Source organism: Sturnira hondurensis, unplaced genomic scaffold, assembly GCF_014824575.4.
Source record: "Sturnira hondurensis isolate 20B ecotype Veracruz unplaced genomic scaffold, ASM1482457v3 Scaffold0006496, whole genome shotgun sequence".
NCBI lineage: Eukaryota > Metazoa > Chordata > Mammalia > Chiroptera > Phyllostomidae > Sturnira > Sturnira hondurensis.
The window spans coordinates 14,686,884-14,706,671 of NW_028079127.1; the positions used below are offsets into that span (position 1 = coordinate 14,686,884).

Below are 19,788 nucleotides of genomic sequence, written 5' to 3' on the forward strand. Positions count from 1 at the left end.
GTTGGTTATATGTGTTAAAAATATCTTCCTGTTCTGTTACTTGTTCTTCAACTTTCTCCTTAGTGTGTTTTGTATTAAGAGATGTTCTCACCCTGACTGGCCTAACTCATTGGGTTGGGTGTTGTCCCACAAATCAAAAGGTTGCCAGTTCAATTTCCAGTCAAAGCACATGCCTGGGTTGCATGCCAGGTCCCTAGCTGGGGGCATATGAGAGGTAATTGATCAATGTTTCTCTCCCTCTCTTCTGCTTTTTTCCCCCTCTCTCTAAAAATAAATAAATAAAATCTTTTGAGAGAGAGAGGGAGATGTTCTTGATTTTAACATAGATGAAATTTCCTATTTCGTCCTTTGTATTCAGTACTTATTTCCTGTTTCAAAATCATTGTTTACTCTGAGTTCTTAAAAAAGTTATATTCTCATCTAAAAATCTTTATAGTTTTGCCTTTCAAGTATATAGGAGTTGCTCCTTCTGAAAGAAACTAGGTCCGATTTTATTTTTTTCTAATATGGATCCCAGCTATCCTTCATCTTAATTTTTAATTCAAAATGTCCTGAGACCTTTATTTATCAGCATATATACAGCTCCATTTTGAGGATGAACCATAATTTAAAGTATATTTAGAATGTTCTTTTTTTTCTATTCCAAGGTTTCAAAGAATCAGTGTACATTCGATTCTTTACACACGTGCTTAAGCATATTCCTCATGTAATTTCATAGAAGTGGACCTGGTGAGTTATAAGTAGGTACATTTTACATTTTCTTAGATATTGGGTTTTCTGTCTGGCTTAGAAACATTTATTACCTCTCAAAAATTATTAAAAATTCCCCCAAGTTTTTCTAGTACTTATAAAATCACATTATACTTTTAAGTTTTTGAGCCATCTGGATGTTATTTTGGGGTAAGGAGTTTGGAAGGGATCCAGCTATATATTTCCCAAATGTCTGGCCAGTTGTCCCCAAATCATTATTGAATAATACATTTTTCCCCACCGATTTAAAATGTCATCATTATCATATACTAAGAACCCATATGCATTTTGATCTATTTCTAGACTTTCTATTCTTTTCCTTCAATCTGTCTGTCTATTCACCATCACAACCACTCGGGTGTAAATGTTCGGTCACCATCAAGCACCGCAGCCTGGACTGGTCGGTCCATACCCCACACACAACTGCTCTGGTTTCCTGTTTAGCCTCATAGTCTGTTCTCAACATAGACTTTAGCTAGTTTGCTTAATTAAAAAAGTTTTTTTTTGCCCTGATTGGTAGCTCAGTTGGTTAGAGCATCGTACTAATACACTGAGGTTGTGGGTTTGATCCCGGTCAGGGCTCATACAAGAATCAACCAACGAATGCATTAATAAGTAACAAGTAATCAATGTTTATTTCTCTGTCTCTTTCCTTTCCCCCCCTCTCTCTAAAATCAATTTAAAAACTGTTTTAAAAATATGTTTTGTTCATTTTTTTTTCTGATTGATTAAACATAAAGGTTAATTCAGAGGGAACTGATATTCTTCCACTAAACCCTCCTACCAGAAACACTCCTTCCAACTCCTCAGCTTCTGTCTGTCTTCCTCACGTCTGTCCTGGACAGTCCGGACCCGCCTGTGTACCTTCCGTTTCCATTCCTCACGCACCTCCACTCTGTCCATCGAGGGTCACGGGTGTTCTTCCTGAAGAACTCCTTGTAGTATTTGTTCATTCAGGGCAGCTGTCAATACATTCTTTCAGTTTTCTGACGGCCTGAAAATGTCATTGTTTCCATTTCCTTTCAGAAAGATACTTGCTCTGGGTATAGATTGTTAAGTTGGCAGTTACTGTCTTTCAGTTCTTAGCAAATAAAAATGCGTGATCTTATAGCTGCCCTGTCAGAGTTGTCTGTCAACCACATAAGGAACCACCTCCAAAATCCATCGGTTTAAAACAATAGTCAGGCACTGTTTCTTGCTGTCTGTGAGCAAGCAGGCTGCCCATGACTCTCCTCCTCCCGTGCAGGCAGTGGGCGGACTCAGGTCTTCGTGAGACGGCCAGAGCAGCAGGAGAGGCCCCTAGTGTGGGGACCAGCAGCTCTGCTGCCCCATCCTCACCCACCACGCAGAGCTGCTCAGCAGAGGGTCTGTGTGCGGGCAGAGAAGTGGGGGGGTCATGTGGTCTCCCCGACACACACTCAGAGCCACCTCTCCCCGGCCCCTTACAGGCTTTCTTATATTTGTGTTTCCGACAATTTCACTGTACTGTTCCCAAGTCCCAGGTGTGCGTGTGATCTTCTTGGGACCCATGGTGCTTCCTGAAGGTTTGTTTGATTTCTTTCATACATTTTGGAAACTCTTCAATATTGCTTCTGCCCATTCTCTCCCCTCCCTCGTGCACTTCGACCTCAATATGCCATCTCTTTACCATGTCCACACGTTAAGGAGCTGTCCTCTCTCTATATTTTCCACCCTTTTTTCTCTCTGGAGATGGTCTTCTGACCTACTCCACACTCACTACTCCCCACTTCCACCATGTCTGATCTGCTGTTAAACGCACCAGCTGCATTCCTAAATTTAGTTCATGCGTTTTTCAGCACTAGAATTTCCACGTGTTTTTTTTTCCTATGGACTGTACTTCTCTGAAGTTCTTCATGTGCCAACTGTTGTTTGCATATATTAATCCCCATTCTTTCATCGTTAGCACCTGCTGACTGCAACACCCGCACCGGCTCAAAGCCAGTCTCTGCTCTCCGGCCACTTGTCTTGGTCCTGCCACACCACCCTGTTTCTCCCAACAAAGTCACAGCCTTACAAACAACCAGTCTAGCATGCACCCAGAATTTTGTAAAGTAAAGCATATGCAACCTTCCATAAACTGTAAAACACTGTGCAGTTATCAGCAATAATTTGTAGCATTTTTATAGTCCTCATGTGCCTTGGACTAATATCCTTAATAACAAAACAGAATGCTGTCATTCGGGTAGACTAGGGCTCTCTACCTAAGACAGTTTGGCATTGCAATCTGCAATTTCTTAAATGCCAAATTAGTCATTTGCATTGATTTGCATCTCTGCAGAGAAATATCATTTATGCTAATGATGCTCTTGCTAACAAACCATAGAAGTAATAACGAAGAGACTGAACCCCCTCCATACCTTTGGCTTTGTTGCACAAACCACAGCTGGCATTTTAGTACAGATGTCATGGAATTTTTAGGGTGGGAAAGTTATTAGAGATCATCAGCTCAGTGGTTCTCAGCAATGAGTGCACATTAGAGTCACTTCAAGGAGCTTAAAAAGAATTAAAAATGGAGGAAGAGAAAGAGAACTGATGCCTGGCTCTGCCCACCCCACCCCCCGAGGCTCTGATTCCACTCAGCCAGGCAGCACCTGGGCACCAGGATCGTCTGAGAGCTTCCCAATATTTCCAATGGTTGGTCACTACTGATGTGGCCACCACATGCCTCACCTCACAGGTGGGAAACCTGACACGACCATAGTGTGTGTATGAAGGTCCACATGCATGCACACGTACTCGCACACACATACCAGATGAATCAGTGACATCAGACTTTCAGATTAAGAAAATTAACACATTAATCCACAATGAACAGACTGAAAAAAATGTTCAAGTTTGAGTCTAGTTGTTCTGTTTGTAATTCTTTCGAAGAGCAAAGAACCAAATGGGAAGTGGTCAGACACCTTCGTTTGTGACAGAGAGGAGCCTGCAGCCCTGGTGAATACTGGGCATAAGCAACTCAAGACGCCCAACCCAACTGGGCGGGCGGGAGATGCGTGACTCAGTGGTTTCAGCCCAAAGACCAGCCTGAGCCAACCAGGTTCATAGATGGAGATGATGACCAGGCACCAGACCTGTGAGACTGGCCACTGGCCCCACCCTGTCCACCACCCGGAGGGTCTTATACTTGCTTGAGTGTATGTCTGTTCTCTGGAACATAAAAGCGGCCAAACCCCACCCAGGTCACCAGAGTTGCCGAAGAGCATCTGCTCTGGCTGTCGGCAGGTAAGAGAGAAACCTGCCTGGGAAGGGGGTTTCCTGTCACCGTCACAACAGGGCCTCACATGTCGGAAAGAGCGGTTTATTCACTGTAACTGGGCCAGGCAGTGGGAGACCCAGCACAGTCTTGGTGAGGGCCATCAGGCGGTGTGAGGGGAGTAGTCCGGGGACCCGAGGACTCAGAACCACCTGAGCAGAAGTGGCACACCTGGCCCGAGTGAAGAACACACCCAGGCCCCAGGCCCACACTGACTGCTCACCCGGACTTGTGTTCTTCTCACCGTTTACTCAGAACAACAGCACACTCACACTGTCCCTCCAGTGATCACCAGTCACAGAGCTGCACTGGGATGGACCGAATCAGGGTCACATCAACGACGCTGAAGCGACATAGGGTGCCAGCATGTCCTACACCCAAAAGACTCAAAAGCATGGTCCTCAACCTTTTCACCCCTCAGCAAGTTCAGCCCAGACACAGGAAGAATCAGCCTGTGTCTCCATGAAAACGCAGTGCCCAGAGCTGCTGAGAGGGAGGTGTGCGCCATGCAAATGTGGCCCAGTCAGGGAGTCTCAGTGTGGGGCCCCTGCCAGCATGACTCCTGACTCAGTGGACTCATCTGCCCTGTCTGCCCGTGAGGCTGCCCCCACCTGGAGGCTGAGAGAAGAGCAATGCATTACCAATGCTGGCAATGGGAGCAGAGGACACACAAGAGCCCAGTGCACCTGCTCTCTCTCAGGTCCAGTCTTTGAACACGTGTGTGCATGTGGCATGTGTGTGTGTGCACAAATGGAGCTGAATCCATTGTAGCTCTTCTCAAGTCACTAATGCGGAGGCCCACAACTGCATTTCTTTTCCTGTTGAAATTCCAAATAAAGTGGACTCCACATCAGTTAACTCAGGAATTAATTCCTTTCCTCCAAGTTTTGGTGCATTAGAATGTGGAGTGGAATGAGCCTCCTACTCACGTCAAGTGGCATAAACCCGTATCCCTGGGCTCCGGGTGTACGGCGAGGTGCCTACCGCCCTGTGAGGATGAGGGGCCTGACGCACCCGCAGAGCTGCTTTGGACAACACAGACTATCTTGGAACTTCGTCACCAAGGACAATCCCAAGGGGGTGAGCCCACCGAGCGTGCTATTGGCTGGACCTTTCTCATGACCAAATACCGGAGGAAATGCCTGCCTGCCCCTGTGTTACTGGACAAGACCGGCGGTGTGCCGGGCATGGAACAACTGCTGTTGGCTGTGGCCTCTGGTGGGGTGGGATTTGGTGGAGTGGAGGGATAGGAAGGAAACCCATCACTCTTTAGTCTATGTATTTCCAAACTCTTTGCTTTTAATGAGAGTGTGTCCATATATTTGCATAACTCATTTCCAAAATAAACCATGATGAACCTAGAAGGGGATCACCATTTTCTCTCTGTACAGAATCCCCTGCGCTCAGCTTCAATCGCTGGAGGTGGGCCATGGGGCGGGGGAGTGGGGCACACCGGTGCCCAGGGCCGTCTCTGTGGGAAAGCACAGAATGTCACCGGGAGCTGAGGACGCAGTTCAGGGAGGGTAAGCCCGAGTGCTGAGGACAGGCCGGAGAACCGCGCTTCCCCAGAGAGCAGCGTGCGTCCGAGGGAGTGTGTGGAGGGATGAAGGCATGTGCCCTCGTCACTTCCATGCACTGAGACTCTTCCCGGGAAGCTTACCCACAGCCTCCAGTAAAAGGGTTGACACACAAACATCGCACCTTAGCTCTCTGAAGCTGCTTCTGCAACTGCCAAAAAAAGCAATTGACGGCGTCATTGGTGAAGATCAAAACCATGAATCTGGCCTCTACATCCTGCTGGCAGAGTGGTCCTTCACATCTGTACTGGGATTGATCGTGCCGTGAACTTGTGCAGTGTGGGAAGAACTGCGCCCAGACTCCGCCTCCTCAGAGGCTCCTGGTCAGATCACTGTTGCGGGTGAATAATTCCAGTGCTGCTCTTTACCACAACAGCAGCTGCCGAAACAGGACCATTGCTCTCCCCAAAAGCAGTGAAAATGGTTATTATAAAGCTGAATATTTAAAGCGATTCCATGGAAACCCAATGTTAAGCACCCCCAAATCAGCCCTGAGAGCTGGAGGGTCCTGAACTCCAAGCTCACCTCCCCAAAGAAGCCGGCAGCCCCCCACCCCCACCCCGCAAACCTGCGCAGCCCAGCCTCCTTGCCAGTGGGGGGCCTCAGCACGCTGTCCCCCTCATGGGCTCTCCCAGTGCTCATGACTCACAGGGTGTAGACTTTATTGCTGCTACCTAATCTCCTTTTCTAACCAACTATATTTTTCCATAGTCTCCCACTTGTCAAATTAAAGCTTCTTATTATTATATTTCCTCCAGTGCAATAAAACAGGATAACTCTGTTTATCAAATTTACCACAGTGTGCTAGGTACCCCAGCAGGTCACAACCAGCACTTTGACAGACTCAGCTTGTGTTCTCTAAACACAAACACAGAAAAAAAGTGTTCGGAGAACATCTAATAAAATATTAATTTCATCTGCTTCATTTAGACCTTAAGAAAGCTTTAGAAAAGAAGAAAAAGAAAGGAGGGAGGGGGCGGGAAGGAGAGAAGGAGGGCCAGCAACCACGTCCCTCCTGCAAGGCCAACACAGGGAAGAGGCCGGGATGTGGCGAGAGACCTGCCCCCAGACCGGCCTCTCCCAGATGTGGCCGCAGGGCCTTCTCCACCCAGGGAGGCCCGGTGAGCCGCCCTATCCACCGCTGGGTGCCACTTCCTAGAGCTGGGGCAGCTGTCCGAGAGGGACTGGCGGCCACCCCTCCCCAAGCCCCAGCGTGCCCACTCCCCTCTTGACCCCCAGGGACTGTCCCTCACCGGACTTACTGAGAAGTCTGTGCCCAGTTCCCCGCCCAGTTCTAACCCCACCCCGCAGACCACCTTCCAGGTACCCTCAGTCCACCTGCCCAGTCACCTCAGGTGCCCAAACATTTCCACCACAAAGCCTCCCTCTGTGTCTGCAACAGGGGTCTCGGGGCTCCCAGGCTGCCCCTGCCAGGGGGCGGGGCCCTGGTGGAGTTCTGACCCACACAGGTCAGGGCCCGGGCGGCAGGCCTTAACAGACCTGCCTATAGAACCAGCTCAGCAGACTCAGAAATGTCTTTACTAGCCTAGTTTTATGACAACTAGCGTGAGACTGCTTTAAATAAAGAAGGCAATGCCAAAATACGTAAGCATAAGGTAATAACGCCCCCAATGCCCTCTCCAAACTGCCCCAAAGATGCCAGTGAACAAAGATTCACACACCCTCCCTGCCCATACAAGGAGGGAAACACACGTGCGTGTAAGGGTTTTCCCAGAAAGTCATCATCAGTCCTGCCGCTTCTCACACATGGACACTTTCCTGGTCGGGAAATAGACACTTAACTCATTTTTAAGTAGCTTCATAACATTCCATACCATGGACCCACCATAATTTATGACACCATTCTCCTATTGGTGGACTCGCAGGAGCTGTTACAGTTTGGGACCACCTTTGCTTTTACATGTGAGTCCCCCAAATAAATCTAACCATCAGTATATTTCTCATGTAATTGATATTGCCAGATTACATTCCTAATGACTGTTTCCAACTTACATTCTTACCAGCAAAACACGTCAAGTGCCTGCTGCCGTGGGTTCTCACTAGCACCAGGGGTTAATCATGTCTTTCATTTTGGTAATCTGTGGTGTGGTTCATAGTCACATTCCCCTCGTTGAGGGTAAACACATTTTCACGTATTACGTGGGCCTTTGCATGTACCAGTCACATCTTTGCCTTCTTCCTGTTGAATTCTTTGCCTTGTTCTTATCATGTGCAGGAGCCCTTTGTCACCAGCAACACGAGCCCTGTTGCTGATGGTTTCTCCAGGTTGTTTGCCTTTGTTCATCGCGGTAGGACACACATAGCGTCAGACGTGCCATCCTAACCGTGTTCAAGCGCACAGCTCAGTGGCGCTGGCCACATTCCCATTGTTGTGCAGTCATCCCCACCACCATGTCCAGAGCCTTCCATCTGCCCAAACCGGGGCTCTGTCCCCATTACACACCCTGGCACCTGGCCCCCAGTGTCTACTTTCTGTCCATATGAATCTGACTGCGGGGGCACTTCCCTCTGACATTGTTTGGGTCCAGCCTTGACCCCCATAACAAAGAAAGCAACAAAGCAAGTTGCACACATTTTCTGGCTTCCCAGTGAATACAGAAGTTACGTTTACACTATAGTGTAGTCTGTTCAGTGAGAAATAGCACTGTATTTTAAAATGTGCATACCTTAGTAAAAAATACATTATTGCTAAAAATTGCTGACATCACTTGAGACTTCAGAGGGTTGCAAGCCTTTTGCTGATGGGGGGTCTTCCCTCAAGGTCAATGAAAACAGTGTGTTCAAAGCATAATAAAGAAGGTCTGAGTACCCCTGGGACCCCGCAAAAGGAAGTCACATGGTATTGGTCCTTTTGCGTCCGGCTTTTTTCACTAAGCGTGACCTCTTCTGGTCCATCCACGTTGCAGCCTGTGTCAGAACATCCTTCCTTTCATGCCTGAATGATAGTCCACAGCGCACACAGACCACGTTGTGCTCATCCATCCACCCGCTGTGAACACCGGCCACTTCCACGGCGGAGCTGCTGCGGACACTGGTGCGCACACATTCTCGGTCCCTGCTTTCCATTCTTTTAAGTATGTGCTCGGACTGCTGAATCCCAAGGTCAACTCCATGTTCAACTTTTTGAGGGACTGTCAAACTGCTTTCTTCAAAAGATGCACCATTTCGCGTTTCCACCCACAGTGCACGAGGGTCCCGATTTCTCCACGTCCTCTCCACACTCATTTTCTGTTTTCATCCGTTACAGTCGCCATCCTGATGCGTGGGACGTGGTAGGTTTATCTTTTGACTTTCTTTATAAAGTCCAGTTGGCCCTTGAACAACACGGTTTAAACTGTGTGGGTCCACACAGTCTCAGATTTTTGTCAATATTCAGTCAGCCCGCGGTACCCCTGGGTTTCCCATCTGAGGATTCAGCCAGCGAGAATGGGAAGTAGTATTTTCCACTTGTGGTTGGGATACTGGGAACCTAGGGATGCAGAGAGCCCACTGCACGGTCCACCCCATTTACAACAGGGACTTGGGCATCCCGGTGCCCATCAGGTCCCGGAACCAACCCCCTGCAGACACTGAAGAATAACTGGTCCTTATCCCATGCAGCCATTTTCATTTTAACTGTCACGAATGAGGTCTGTTGGGCTTTTGAAAACATATATAAGGTTAATAGAATTATGTATTTCTACCTCTATCCCAAGGAAAGGAAGGATAGCGCAGGGAGACAGAGAGAGAGGGGAATCCTGTGTCTGACCACAGAACATTCTGGACCCCATGCAGTGTCCTGGCCACTCCTCCTGCTTCACCCGCTGCCAGGCTGAGTCACGCTGTCACCCGTGGCAACCGCAAATCCAGGCAGCACTGCTTCTATCACGGCTGTCACTGCGCACAGCACACGACTTTGTGGGATTGGACAAGGCCAGCTTCCTCTGCCCCAGCCAGCCCTTAGCTGCACTGAAATAAATAAACATGGCCTGTCTCCATAAATCAAGGCCTGTGTACTTATATTTACATTTAAATTGCTTTCCTTTGCCAAAGAATTCAAAGCTATTACCTTATGTAACACCAATGTAATTCCATGTCAGGGAGGCGCGAGGAGGTGAGGGGAGGAATGGCCCTGAGAGGGTCACAAAACCTGGGCCTGCTTTCTGCCCAGGACAGAGGGGAGGGGACAGAGCGGTGGCTTTGCTCTGCCGAGCCACGTGGGTCTGCAGTCAAATTAAATGGACACGCAGCCCCTTTCCTTCATAATCATCATCAAACTTCACTGCGGGCAGATAAAGTATTTTTAAAATAAAAGTATTTATTTAAAGCAGTCTCCAAATAAAAGCTCCAGAAGGGTCAACTGCAGGAGCCCGAGTGGTGAGGGAACACACAGCCTGTCAAGTGCGAGAACGCTGTCTGAGGCGAGCAGGACCCAGGCAGCCGAAGGCCACGTTCTGTGATCACCACTCATCACACTCTGCCCAGAAATTCTCCCAAAAAGAAGAAAAAGGAACCACCCAGAACCATCAGCAATTTCTCCCCAGGGTACAGCTCGGAAATCAGCAGCCTCAGACCCAGGACTGTTCTCAGTGAGCTTCTCTAGGTGCCCAGTCTTAGCCGTGCGTGCCTTCAAAAGGTGCCTCACTCAGGGAGGGCCTCCCAGGACTTGAGGAAAGGGTCCCAGGGACCAACTGTCCCCCGAAAGGCAGCTGTTTCTGCAGGCAGCCACATCCGCACCAAGAACCGGGATGGAGTGGGGAGCACGGTGCCAAGTCGAAAACGCCATGAGCAAAATCCAGGCGATGACAAAGCCCACTCTCCCCCGAAAGGACAGGGATGGGCAGTGGGTGAGAAGACAGCCCACACCCACTTCCCAGCGCTGCCAGGGTCCTAAGTGCAGACACAGTCAGACTTTAGGAAAAGCGGCCCTGGCCAGATTTTCTGGGTGGGTGTCCTGGACCAAGACCCCCCCCTTTGCATCAGAAGGGCCACTACCCAATGCATGTTGTCCCATGTTGCCTAAGACACTGGCCTTTCTTCCTCTTCGGAGAGGTAGCCCTTTCAAACACACCCGTCCTTTCTGAGACTCACAGGGCAGGACCCGCCCCGTCCAGAGCCCAGCTGCTGGGAGGACGCCCTGCTCTGGTATTGTAAGTCATACCTTGGGGACTTCGTACCCTACTGAAAAAGCAGAGCACCAATGTTTTCTTCTTGCTTATGATGAGGGAAAGTGACCAGCAGGACGGCAGGCTTGCCTACTGGCAGAGAGCCCAAAGGGGTGGGGAGGTCGGAGGAAGGGAGGCTCAGCGCCCAGGGATGCGGATGGTGGGTGGATCCCATCCAGCCATTGCCAGGGCTCCGGGTCCAACCCCCGTTGTCAAGGAGCTCTCACGGGCCGCCCTAAAAGACTGGGTGCCCACCCCGACACAGATGCAGACACACACCTGTGCACAGAAAGAACATGCTCCATTTCCACTAATGTGCTACTTCCCCCCCTTCTGATGACGTGCAGAGAGGGTTCAGCTCCATGGCTCTGCAGAAGCATCCCATGAAAGGAACCTGACCCCAAGCCTCTGCTCCACATGGTGGCCCTGTCCTGGGTGTCACCTGGTTGGGAGGGATAAGGCAAACCCAGCCGCCCAGCCGAGTGTCTGCCAGGACTGCACACTCACCATTGACACAGGTCTCAGACGATCTGCAGAGGCCATCTTCCAATAAGCAGCCTGGGAGGAAAAACAGAAAACAGAACCAAGTCAGAGCTGCAGAGATGATACCCCATCGGTCAGAGGCCATGACGTCAGCCAGCTCCTGAGTACCAAAAAGAGACAGGCCTCTGCGCTTGGCTCTTCTGAGAGGTTGCTGGACCATTTGGAAGTTGTATACATCCCTGACTTGTCCGTGAGAGGACAGCTTCTCCACGGAGAGGGCACTCATACATAGCCTGTCCCTTCCAACGTCCGCCTTCGGGGACCTTCCGCATGAGCAGCTGGGGTGTGAGGGGGTCATCTCCCCAGACCCCTCCTTGGCGCAGCTGCCAGGTGCCAGACGCGTGGGGCTCGGCCGGCATCACCACAGGCCTTCTGTGCCCACCGCCCACTACACACACACGCCCGGTGTGGACAGCAGCCTGCCTTTGTTCCAAGAACAGAATGGGGAGGCAGAGGCAGGTCTCTGCGTGCCAAAAGGACAGACGGACAGAATGCAAAGTGAAAGTGGCAGCAAACACGCTGACAGCAGTGGGGGTGCTGGGGTCAGTCGGAGAAGGTGGCCATTCTGCTGAGTCCGAGCACGTCTCCAGTGCAGAGAAAGGATGGAGCGAACCCACCCTTGGAGGGCCAGGCAGGCAGGTGAGAGTGAACCGCAGCGGGGGGCCATCCATACTCAGAGGAGGGCCCAGACACCATGTTCGCACCCACCCCTGTGAGGGCCCTGAGCCGCCAACACCAAGAACATCCTCCTGACAAGGTGCAAGTCTTCATTCCTATCTCTCCAGCTGACAAACTTCAACCTGTCCTCACCTCCTTCACCTGTGCGCCCAGCTCGGCCCCATCCTCCCTCCGCACCGTCACTTCTCACTGGAGGACCAGCACTCCTAGCCCTGCAGGTGATGGAGGAAAGGGCAGACAGCCAGCCAGGAAAGCCGCACAGCAGAGTGCACGGCACTCCAGTCTGGTTCCTCCAAAAGCAGTCACCCTGAGCAAGTCACTGGCTTGCCCAGTCTCAGCACTGGGAGCAGGAGAGTCAGGGCCAAGTCAGCCGACCTCGATGACTCAGTGTGAGCCACCCAGGGGACTGCATCTCAGAAGACCAGAGCTAACCCTGGTCAGTGCCACAGGACCCAGGGGCAGGGACTCCCTCCTGTTTAGAACTCTGTTAGTCCCGAAGAAATGGCAGTGGACAGGCTGAGGGAAAGAGCAGCAGGAAAAGCCTTTATTCCCCTTACATCCTGTTTTGATCAGGGCGGCAATCCGATGCAGTGGGAACAAGATTTGCATCACAATTAACTCTCGAATCTCAGGGGTGGAACGGCAGCCTGTTATCAGCACCCCACCCAGTCCGTTCCAGGGAACTGGGGAAAGGCTGCTCAGGAAGACCCACACCAGCGGCGTTCCCATCCATTTATCACCAGAGCTGCAGGTGTGCACATTTCCCCGAGCCAGGCAACATGCTAATTGCTGCTAATCTGTGTTGTTCTTTGCTCTGAAATTAGGAAAGGGCATATTTCATTTGAAGTATTAGCCACCTACTAACAGTAATGATGACCATAAATCATGGAGAGAAAGAAGACACTCAGACACTCGGCTCTGCCCTGTGCTCAGACTCGGACACACTTTCTTCCCCAAGCGGGCCCCACCCTCGCTCCCTCCTCGCAGACCAGCTTCAGAACGCACGAGCACAGTCGAGGACACACACAGACACTCGCAGGTTCACAGACACACACTGAACCCTTTTAGTTCCAATTCTGCTTCTCCCTCATTTCCTCCCAGCACCGAGAAGCATCTCGTCACCATGCTGGCCTCTCTTTCTTTCCCTATGAGAAGTGAGGACAGATCCAACTCTCCCGTGAGCAGCCAGGCTTCTCACACCCACCACTCCCAAGGGTCGTTTAGGAAGGGTTTTTATTCTGTGGTGGAGACGGTCGGCGTGAGTGGGTTCCTGCTGCCCTGGCTGGCTGGAAACTGCAGGCCCACACCTACTGAGTACCGGCCCCAGGCCCCTCCCACTCCCAGGGTGTCCCCTCCAGGGCACTGCTGCTGCAGAAGTGAAGGTGGCCTGACAACCGAGGGAACTAGCCCATCCTCCCCCACCACCCATGTCCTCCTCAGCTGCAACCGTCACCCTCCTGGTCCGCTGGTCCACTCTGCTCACCTGACCAAGGGACTGGGGGAACTCCCTCCCCTCACCTCAGGGTGTCTGCAAAGGCCTAAGACGGATGCAAATGCGCACTGACAGAACAGAGAGGTTTGGACGGGACAATAATGCAGGAAAGAAATCCATGTGCAGCGGATCCTCTCACCAAAAAGCCCAACCGTTTCTGCCTCAGACAGGCCACGTGAACAGGGCGGTGCTTCTGGATCTTCTACAAAGCAACCGGAAGGTCCTCAGTAACCAAGAGTATCCTCACCCGATTTTCTCAGAAATGAGAGCCAGTAACACTACTAGGCCAAGAAGAGTCTAGTGTTGTGGACAGGTAAAGCTAGAACAGAACCAGCAGCACGCGGATCATATGGTACATGCTAGTAACATGTTACCTTTCTCCAGTGGCGATTTTCCACAAAAACTAAGTCCTCTCACACTTGGACTCTCTGTGACTTTACTGCTTTTCCTCTTTGAGCTCCCAGAAGAGTAAATAGTAATAAGACGTCGTGAAATTCCTGATACGCTGCCCGGTCTCACTCCTGTGGTCACAGGGAAGCTGCCCTTTGCCAAACAGGTGACTGTGCAGCTTTTGTGTGTCACCTGGAGTCCTGGCAGCCCTGCCAAGCAGGCACTCCCACCCCACAGAGGAAACGAGCTCAGAAAGCTTGGTGATCTGCCCACAGTCCCCTCAAAGCTTGGCCTGTCTCTCCCCACAGCATGCTCCCTGCTGCTGTCCAGGCCCTTCACACCTGGTTCCCGGGGCACAGATGCAGGGGACACACAGGAGCATTTCCCGTGCTCAGGCTGAGCATCCAGACCCTCGGCCTGTGGTCTCCATGCCTCCTCCTCTCCCCCACCCACAACCCTCACTCTTCCGTGGGCAGGTGCAGATCTGGGGGGAGAAAGGCAGGAGCGGGCCATTACCCAGCCACTGATCACTGGGGCGTGCACCAGAAAGGTCTCTGCCACCAGAAAGGAGGGTCACTGATGTCCTCAGAGAGCCCCCTGCACCTGCACACTCCTGTCTCTAAGGCGACAGCCCTGGGCCCCACCGGCCTGCCCTGCTTCAGCCATGGGAGCCCCAGGAGCAGAGCCCCATCTGTGAGAAAAGGGACAGGAGGCCATGCAGAGTGGGCAGCTGTCGATGCCCAGTCCAGGTGATGCCTGGACTCCGGCGCCTTCACTGGTGCAGACAAAAGGAAGGTGGGGGCAAAGCCTCTGCCCTGAGGACCATCCTGTGAGCTTGTTACCAGAGCACCACCCCGGGGCAGTCAACCTGGGGCCCATCTTGGGGCAGAGGCCGAGGACCAGAGAACTGATGGACAGCCAGCCCAGGAGCAGGGCCCGCCAGCATCTCCATGGGAGCCCAGGGTGGGCAGACACCTTTTTGTTGTTCGTTTCAGTTTCTGGTCGTGGGTCCTGATCTGGCACCCAGCTCATTTGTTCCCCGCTAACTCGGGCCCCTCTCCCAAGGTGGGGGCTGTTTCCTGGCTCTCAGACGGCTGGACCACATGCTCTGGAAGCTGCAGACGGTACACATGTGGGCACTCAGATGAAGGCACATGCCCAAACCACCTCTGACTGGAACCCATTGATCAGCAAACTGTCTACTCAGGAAAGGGGAGAAGGCCTTCCACAGATGGCCACAGGTGCCGTGGGGGCTGCTGTGGTGGGTCCTAGAGCCCCCATCTCCTCCCCGTTGGGTGCCAGGCCAGCAAGGACAGCTCTGGTGTTCCCAGAGTAGGAACAACACCCTCAGTCGGCTCCACCAACTCCCCCACAGGTGCCCCTTCACAGTCTTGTTCCTCCTGCTAGGCCTTCCCTGGAGCGTGAATGGCACCCCGGAAATTGAGTGATTTAACACGGGGAAACCACTCCTTGATTTGCAAGTGTGGGGACCTGAATGAGAGGCCTTCCAAGTCCCCATTCTCCAAGGGGAGAGGCCTGGACCTCAGCAAGAATGTTCTCCTGGTTCACTCCCTTCCTGTCCTTGGAGAAGGGGCATTAACCACAGGTGTTGCCTACAAGACACTTGCTAACCCTCGGATCCACCCTCATTACCTGATGATTCCCCTCCTGGGCAAGCACTGCTCAGGGGCACAGGGAGGAGATGCCCCCTGTCCTGGGCTTGAGCCTGGTGACCTGGTGCCCTTCCTGGAGTGGGTGGATGTCCAGGGGTGTGGTGAAGGTTGCCTTCCTCCTGTAGGTCAGAGGTGTGGCCCCTGCAGAGACCAGGGACAGATCCTAGGGGGTTGTCACTCCAACTACAGGTGAAGTCTGACAGCCCAGCCTGTCTCCCACTGCTGTTGGCCGCAGGGACATAGAAGCAATTCTGAACTAGGCAAAAGCCAGCTTCACAGAGGCCTGTGAAGTCCAGCTGATGTGAGCTGGCGTCTGACAGGGTGAACCAGAACAACACCTGGGTCTGGAACCACGTCAGAGATGCTGTCACCTGGACAGCTGGTCCCAGGGCCAAGGCCAGCACCTGCTATCATTAGGAAGCAGGTAAATGTCTTCTTCAAAACCTGCAGGCCACCCACCACACTCATTCTATTCACTGGGCCGAGCATGTGGGGAACCTCCCTCTCACATGCTACACGTACCCCGGCAGGCACCCTGCACGCCTGAGTTATGTGAATGCCGAGTGGGTCTCTGGACATACACTCAGCTCCTCACAACTGCTTCTAATAAGGTGTTTACACAATAACTCTACCCAGCTCCTGTGCAGGGGATGTAACAGACTCCATAGCTTAAAAATATTAGTCTTGATGGTGTTGCTCAGTGGGTTGAGTGCCAGCCTGCAAACCAAAGGGCCAGTGGTTCGATTCCCAGTCAGGGCACATGCCTGGGCTGCAGGCCAGGTCCCTAGTGGGGGGCACAAGAGAGGCAACCACACATTGATGTTTTTTCTCCCTTTCTCCCTTTCTTTCTCCCTCCCTTCCCCTCTCTCTGGAAAATACATAAATAAAAGTTTTTTAAATATATATTAGCCCTGGCTGGTGTAGCTCAGTGGATTGAGCGCAGGTCTGCGAACCACACGATCACGGTTTGATTCCCAGTCAGGGCACATGCCTGGGTTGCAGGCCAGTTCCTAGCAGGGGACTCACAAGAGGCAACCATACATTGATACTTCTCTCCTTCCCTTCCCCTCTAAAGATAAACAAATAAAATCTTTAAAAAGTATATATATATATATATATATATATACACACACATACATATAATTTAACTTTGTCTAATATATATGTATATTAGACAAAGTTAAATTATATAAACCCTAACTTCCCCTTGGTGCCCAGCTAACTAACTACCTGCTCATGGCCCCCCAGCCCACTGACCCCCACACCCACGGCCACTTCCTGCTGGTGACATTGTGCGTCTGTTCTGCTTCCTCTGAAGCTTAGAGAAAAGCAACCGCGCTGGAGTCCACGAGCCCTGGTCACCACACGTCACACAGGCCTTTGTGACGGAGACTGGCCAGCACTGACAGCTCCTTGTCAATTGGGTTTCAGTGCCAGAGTCTACGAACACGGTGATTGTCACCGAAGGCCTGCACCTCGCTCTCTCCCTGGTGGAAACTCTAAAGGTCACATGACCTGAGGTTCTGGGAATTACGTTCTGTTCTTTTCCAGGAACTGCATTAGCAAAGAAAGGGGAGGTGTGAGATGTGAAGAGATGTTCTTTTTCAGAGTCACCTTCATTTGCAATATTCTGAGCGAGGAGGCAGAGGGGCTGGCTCTGCCTAGTGGTGGGTGCTCGGCCTTGGCAAAGCGAGCACCACGTTACCTATGCTCTTCACGCGGCCACGATGCGAGCACAGACCCACACCACTACAAGACCCCCGCCCCCCGGGTCCTGAATGTCTCTATCGGCCCAGAAGCAATGCTGCACTGAGGCGGGGCAGGGTGCCCAGGCAGACCATTCACACATTCAGGTGCCCCTTGTCTTGGAACGAGACTCTGAAAAGCAAGTAAAAGGGGAAAGAGCCCCACCCCAGAGGTGGGGCTGCCTCTTCCGACTGTGGTTTCGCAGGAGCTGGAGCAACCCCCCAACTGATGCTCACAGCCCCTTCTCTGGGGCGACCTGTGTGTGCTGTGGGGTCAGAACATTCCCTCACCCAAGGTATCAGACTAAGGCTGTGATCGGCAACTTCAAAGACAAAGGGAAAGGGAGGGTGGCAGGGAGAGTGGAGAGAAGAAGGCTGCTTGCTCCACCCCTCAGAGCAGGTCGACCGCACAGGTCCTGTCTGCCCTGTGAGCTGCCACTGTCCCCACAAGGGGTGCATGCAGAAAGAGCTGAGAGGGGCCAGCAGGAGTACACCCTCTGCGGTGTGTCCATCATGCTTCTCCGCCCACAGAAGGAGCTGGGCAGGGCCCAGATGTGAGTGAGCCCTTCTCCAGGTGTGGGAAGGAATTCTAACTGAGTGGCTGAGATCCCTGAGGCCCGCAGCCTGCAGCACGGGGATGTCAACCCTTGTCCTACTCTCCTACCTCTCCTCTTCCCTGGGCATTACATATGACCTCTGTTAGGGACACACTGCCACCCCATGCAGCCCCTCCACCCCCGCTCACCTCCGCAGCCGTGCCCCAGACAAACCCAGGCATGACTCAGGGACAGCACCCAGCCATGAAAACCCCAGCCCAGCAATCCTCACCCTCAAACGCTGGAACCTGAGGCATCCGGAGGGAAAACAGGCTATTACTACCTTTCCGCCTTATTCTGTGTGGGTTACAAAGTCTGCTCTTCATGGTGGCTTGGACAGAGAAAGCATCATCATGCGTGCAGAGACTGGCCCCAGGGACAACCACACCATGCACACCAGCAACCTGTCCCAGAGGGACCCCAGTCTGACAAGTCACAGGCAGCTTGGGAGATCACAGGGATGGGTGGGCCCTCCCAGAGCACCTGAGGCTGCAGCTCCCACAGCAGGAGACCCTCCTGGGTGCCACGAAACCCTGGCGGCAGGCCTGACCCCAAGCTGTCCAGGCTCAGAGACCACAGTCTGAGTGGGCCTTCAGCTCCTTTCTCAGGCCAGAGACAGACAGTCGGCAGACCACACAGCTGGAGGGTCACTGGGACGCAGCCTGCTCCCTCCAGGTCTGATGCTTTTCTCCTGCAGCTACTATGAGCTGGGTGCTGACGCCTGGGGGGCCGTCCCTGCCTTAGATCCTGGGTGTAGTGTGGACTGAGCAGAGGCCGAGGCAAAGAAGGGAAGCAAATGCACGAGCCATGAACGGAGACAGGAGAGTGCAGGCAGTGAAGCCAGGTAACAGGGTAGGGACTCCGCTTTTACCCAGGACACCGCTGCAGTGCAGTCAACTTCCTGGAACGACTGAGAGCTGATCTTGCAGCAAGACATCTGTCTGTCCCACCACGGGCTTCACAGGTCCCACCCATGGCACAACCTCAGGCGAAGGCTGTCGCTGTGTTTTGTGCAGCGGTGTGGCCCCAGGCTCAGTGCCCTCTGCGACTCGCTTCATTCCTAGATATGGCTGAAGACCCACGAACAAGGGCAAGCCAGTGCCGCACAAGTCACCAGGAGATAACGCCAGGCCCTCCCAACACCTCTCTCCCCAATTCCTTGCTCTGTTGGCTCTGTCCGTTGGTGGGACATGGGCAGTGACATCCTTGTTCAGTGGGGAATGAAAACACCACAGCCAGTGACCCACCCACCCACCGAGCCAGCGTCTCACAGGCAGAGAACCCTACACCACCCCAGGAGAGCGTCCAAGAGCTGGGCTCTCTAACCGTCGAGTCTTGCAAGGTGTTTCTAAAATAAGAAAAACTAAACTCTCACATTGAGCAGTTTCCTTGATTTTAAGCTATAATTGCTTATATTTGTTTAAACTCTCCCAAGAATAAGACATTGTTCTAGATTCTGGATACCTATCATTATGTTGCACTTTTCGTGAAAGGCACATGAGCTAGTTATGGGGACATTCCTGCTTTACCAGTTCAATTGACTTGAACTAGGTGCATTGTGGGTGGCATTTTAGCTGGCTCTTTGTTTTTTGTGCTCAAAAATTTCCTGAAATAGAACAATATCTTCAAAAGAAGGATATTTTCTGAATTATTCTTTTAGATTATGAAAGCATTTCTAAGCTTGTTTCCATAGTTACAAAGTTAAAGAAAACCTCTGGAAAAAATATCTATGAGAAACCTTAAATGTCAGATTCTGAGGGTAAAAACAGACACTCTGCAGGAGAAAGAAGCGGAACCTCTGAGAACCCCCACTACTAACATTTGCTAGCTTAAATCACAGCACAGCCCAGGGAAGAACAGTGTCAAAAGCAAAAACAAAGCGAAGGAAACTGGTAAAGGCGG

General features: G+C 51.9%; 1 protein-coding gene across 1 annotated transcript in view; it reads right to left on the bottom strand.

Moving 5' to 3' along the window:
• The window catches only part of PTPRN2 (protein tyrosine phosphatase receptor type N2), a 385,188-nt gene that overhangs the window by 320,862 nt on the left and 44,538 nt on the right, over nt 1-19,788 (bottom strand). Inside the window, exon 2 of the mRNA XM_037049518.1 lies at nt 11,277-11,327. Coding sequence (XP_036905413.1) covers nt 11,277-11,327 — 51 coding nt within the window. The remainder of the gene's footprint in view (nt 1-11,276; nt 11,328-19,788) is intronic.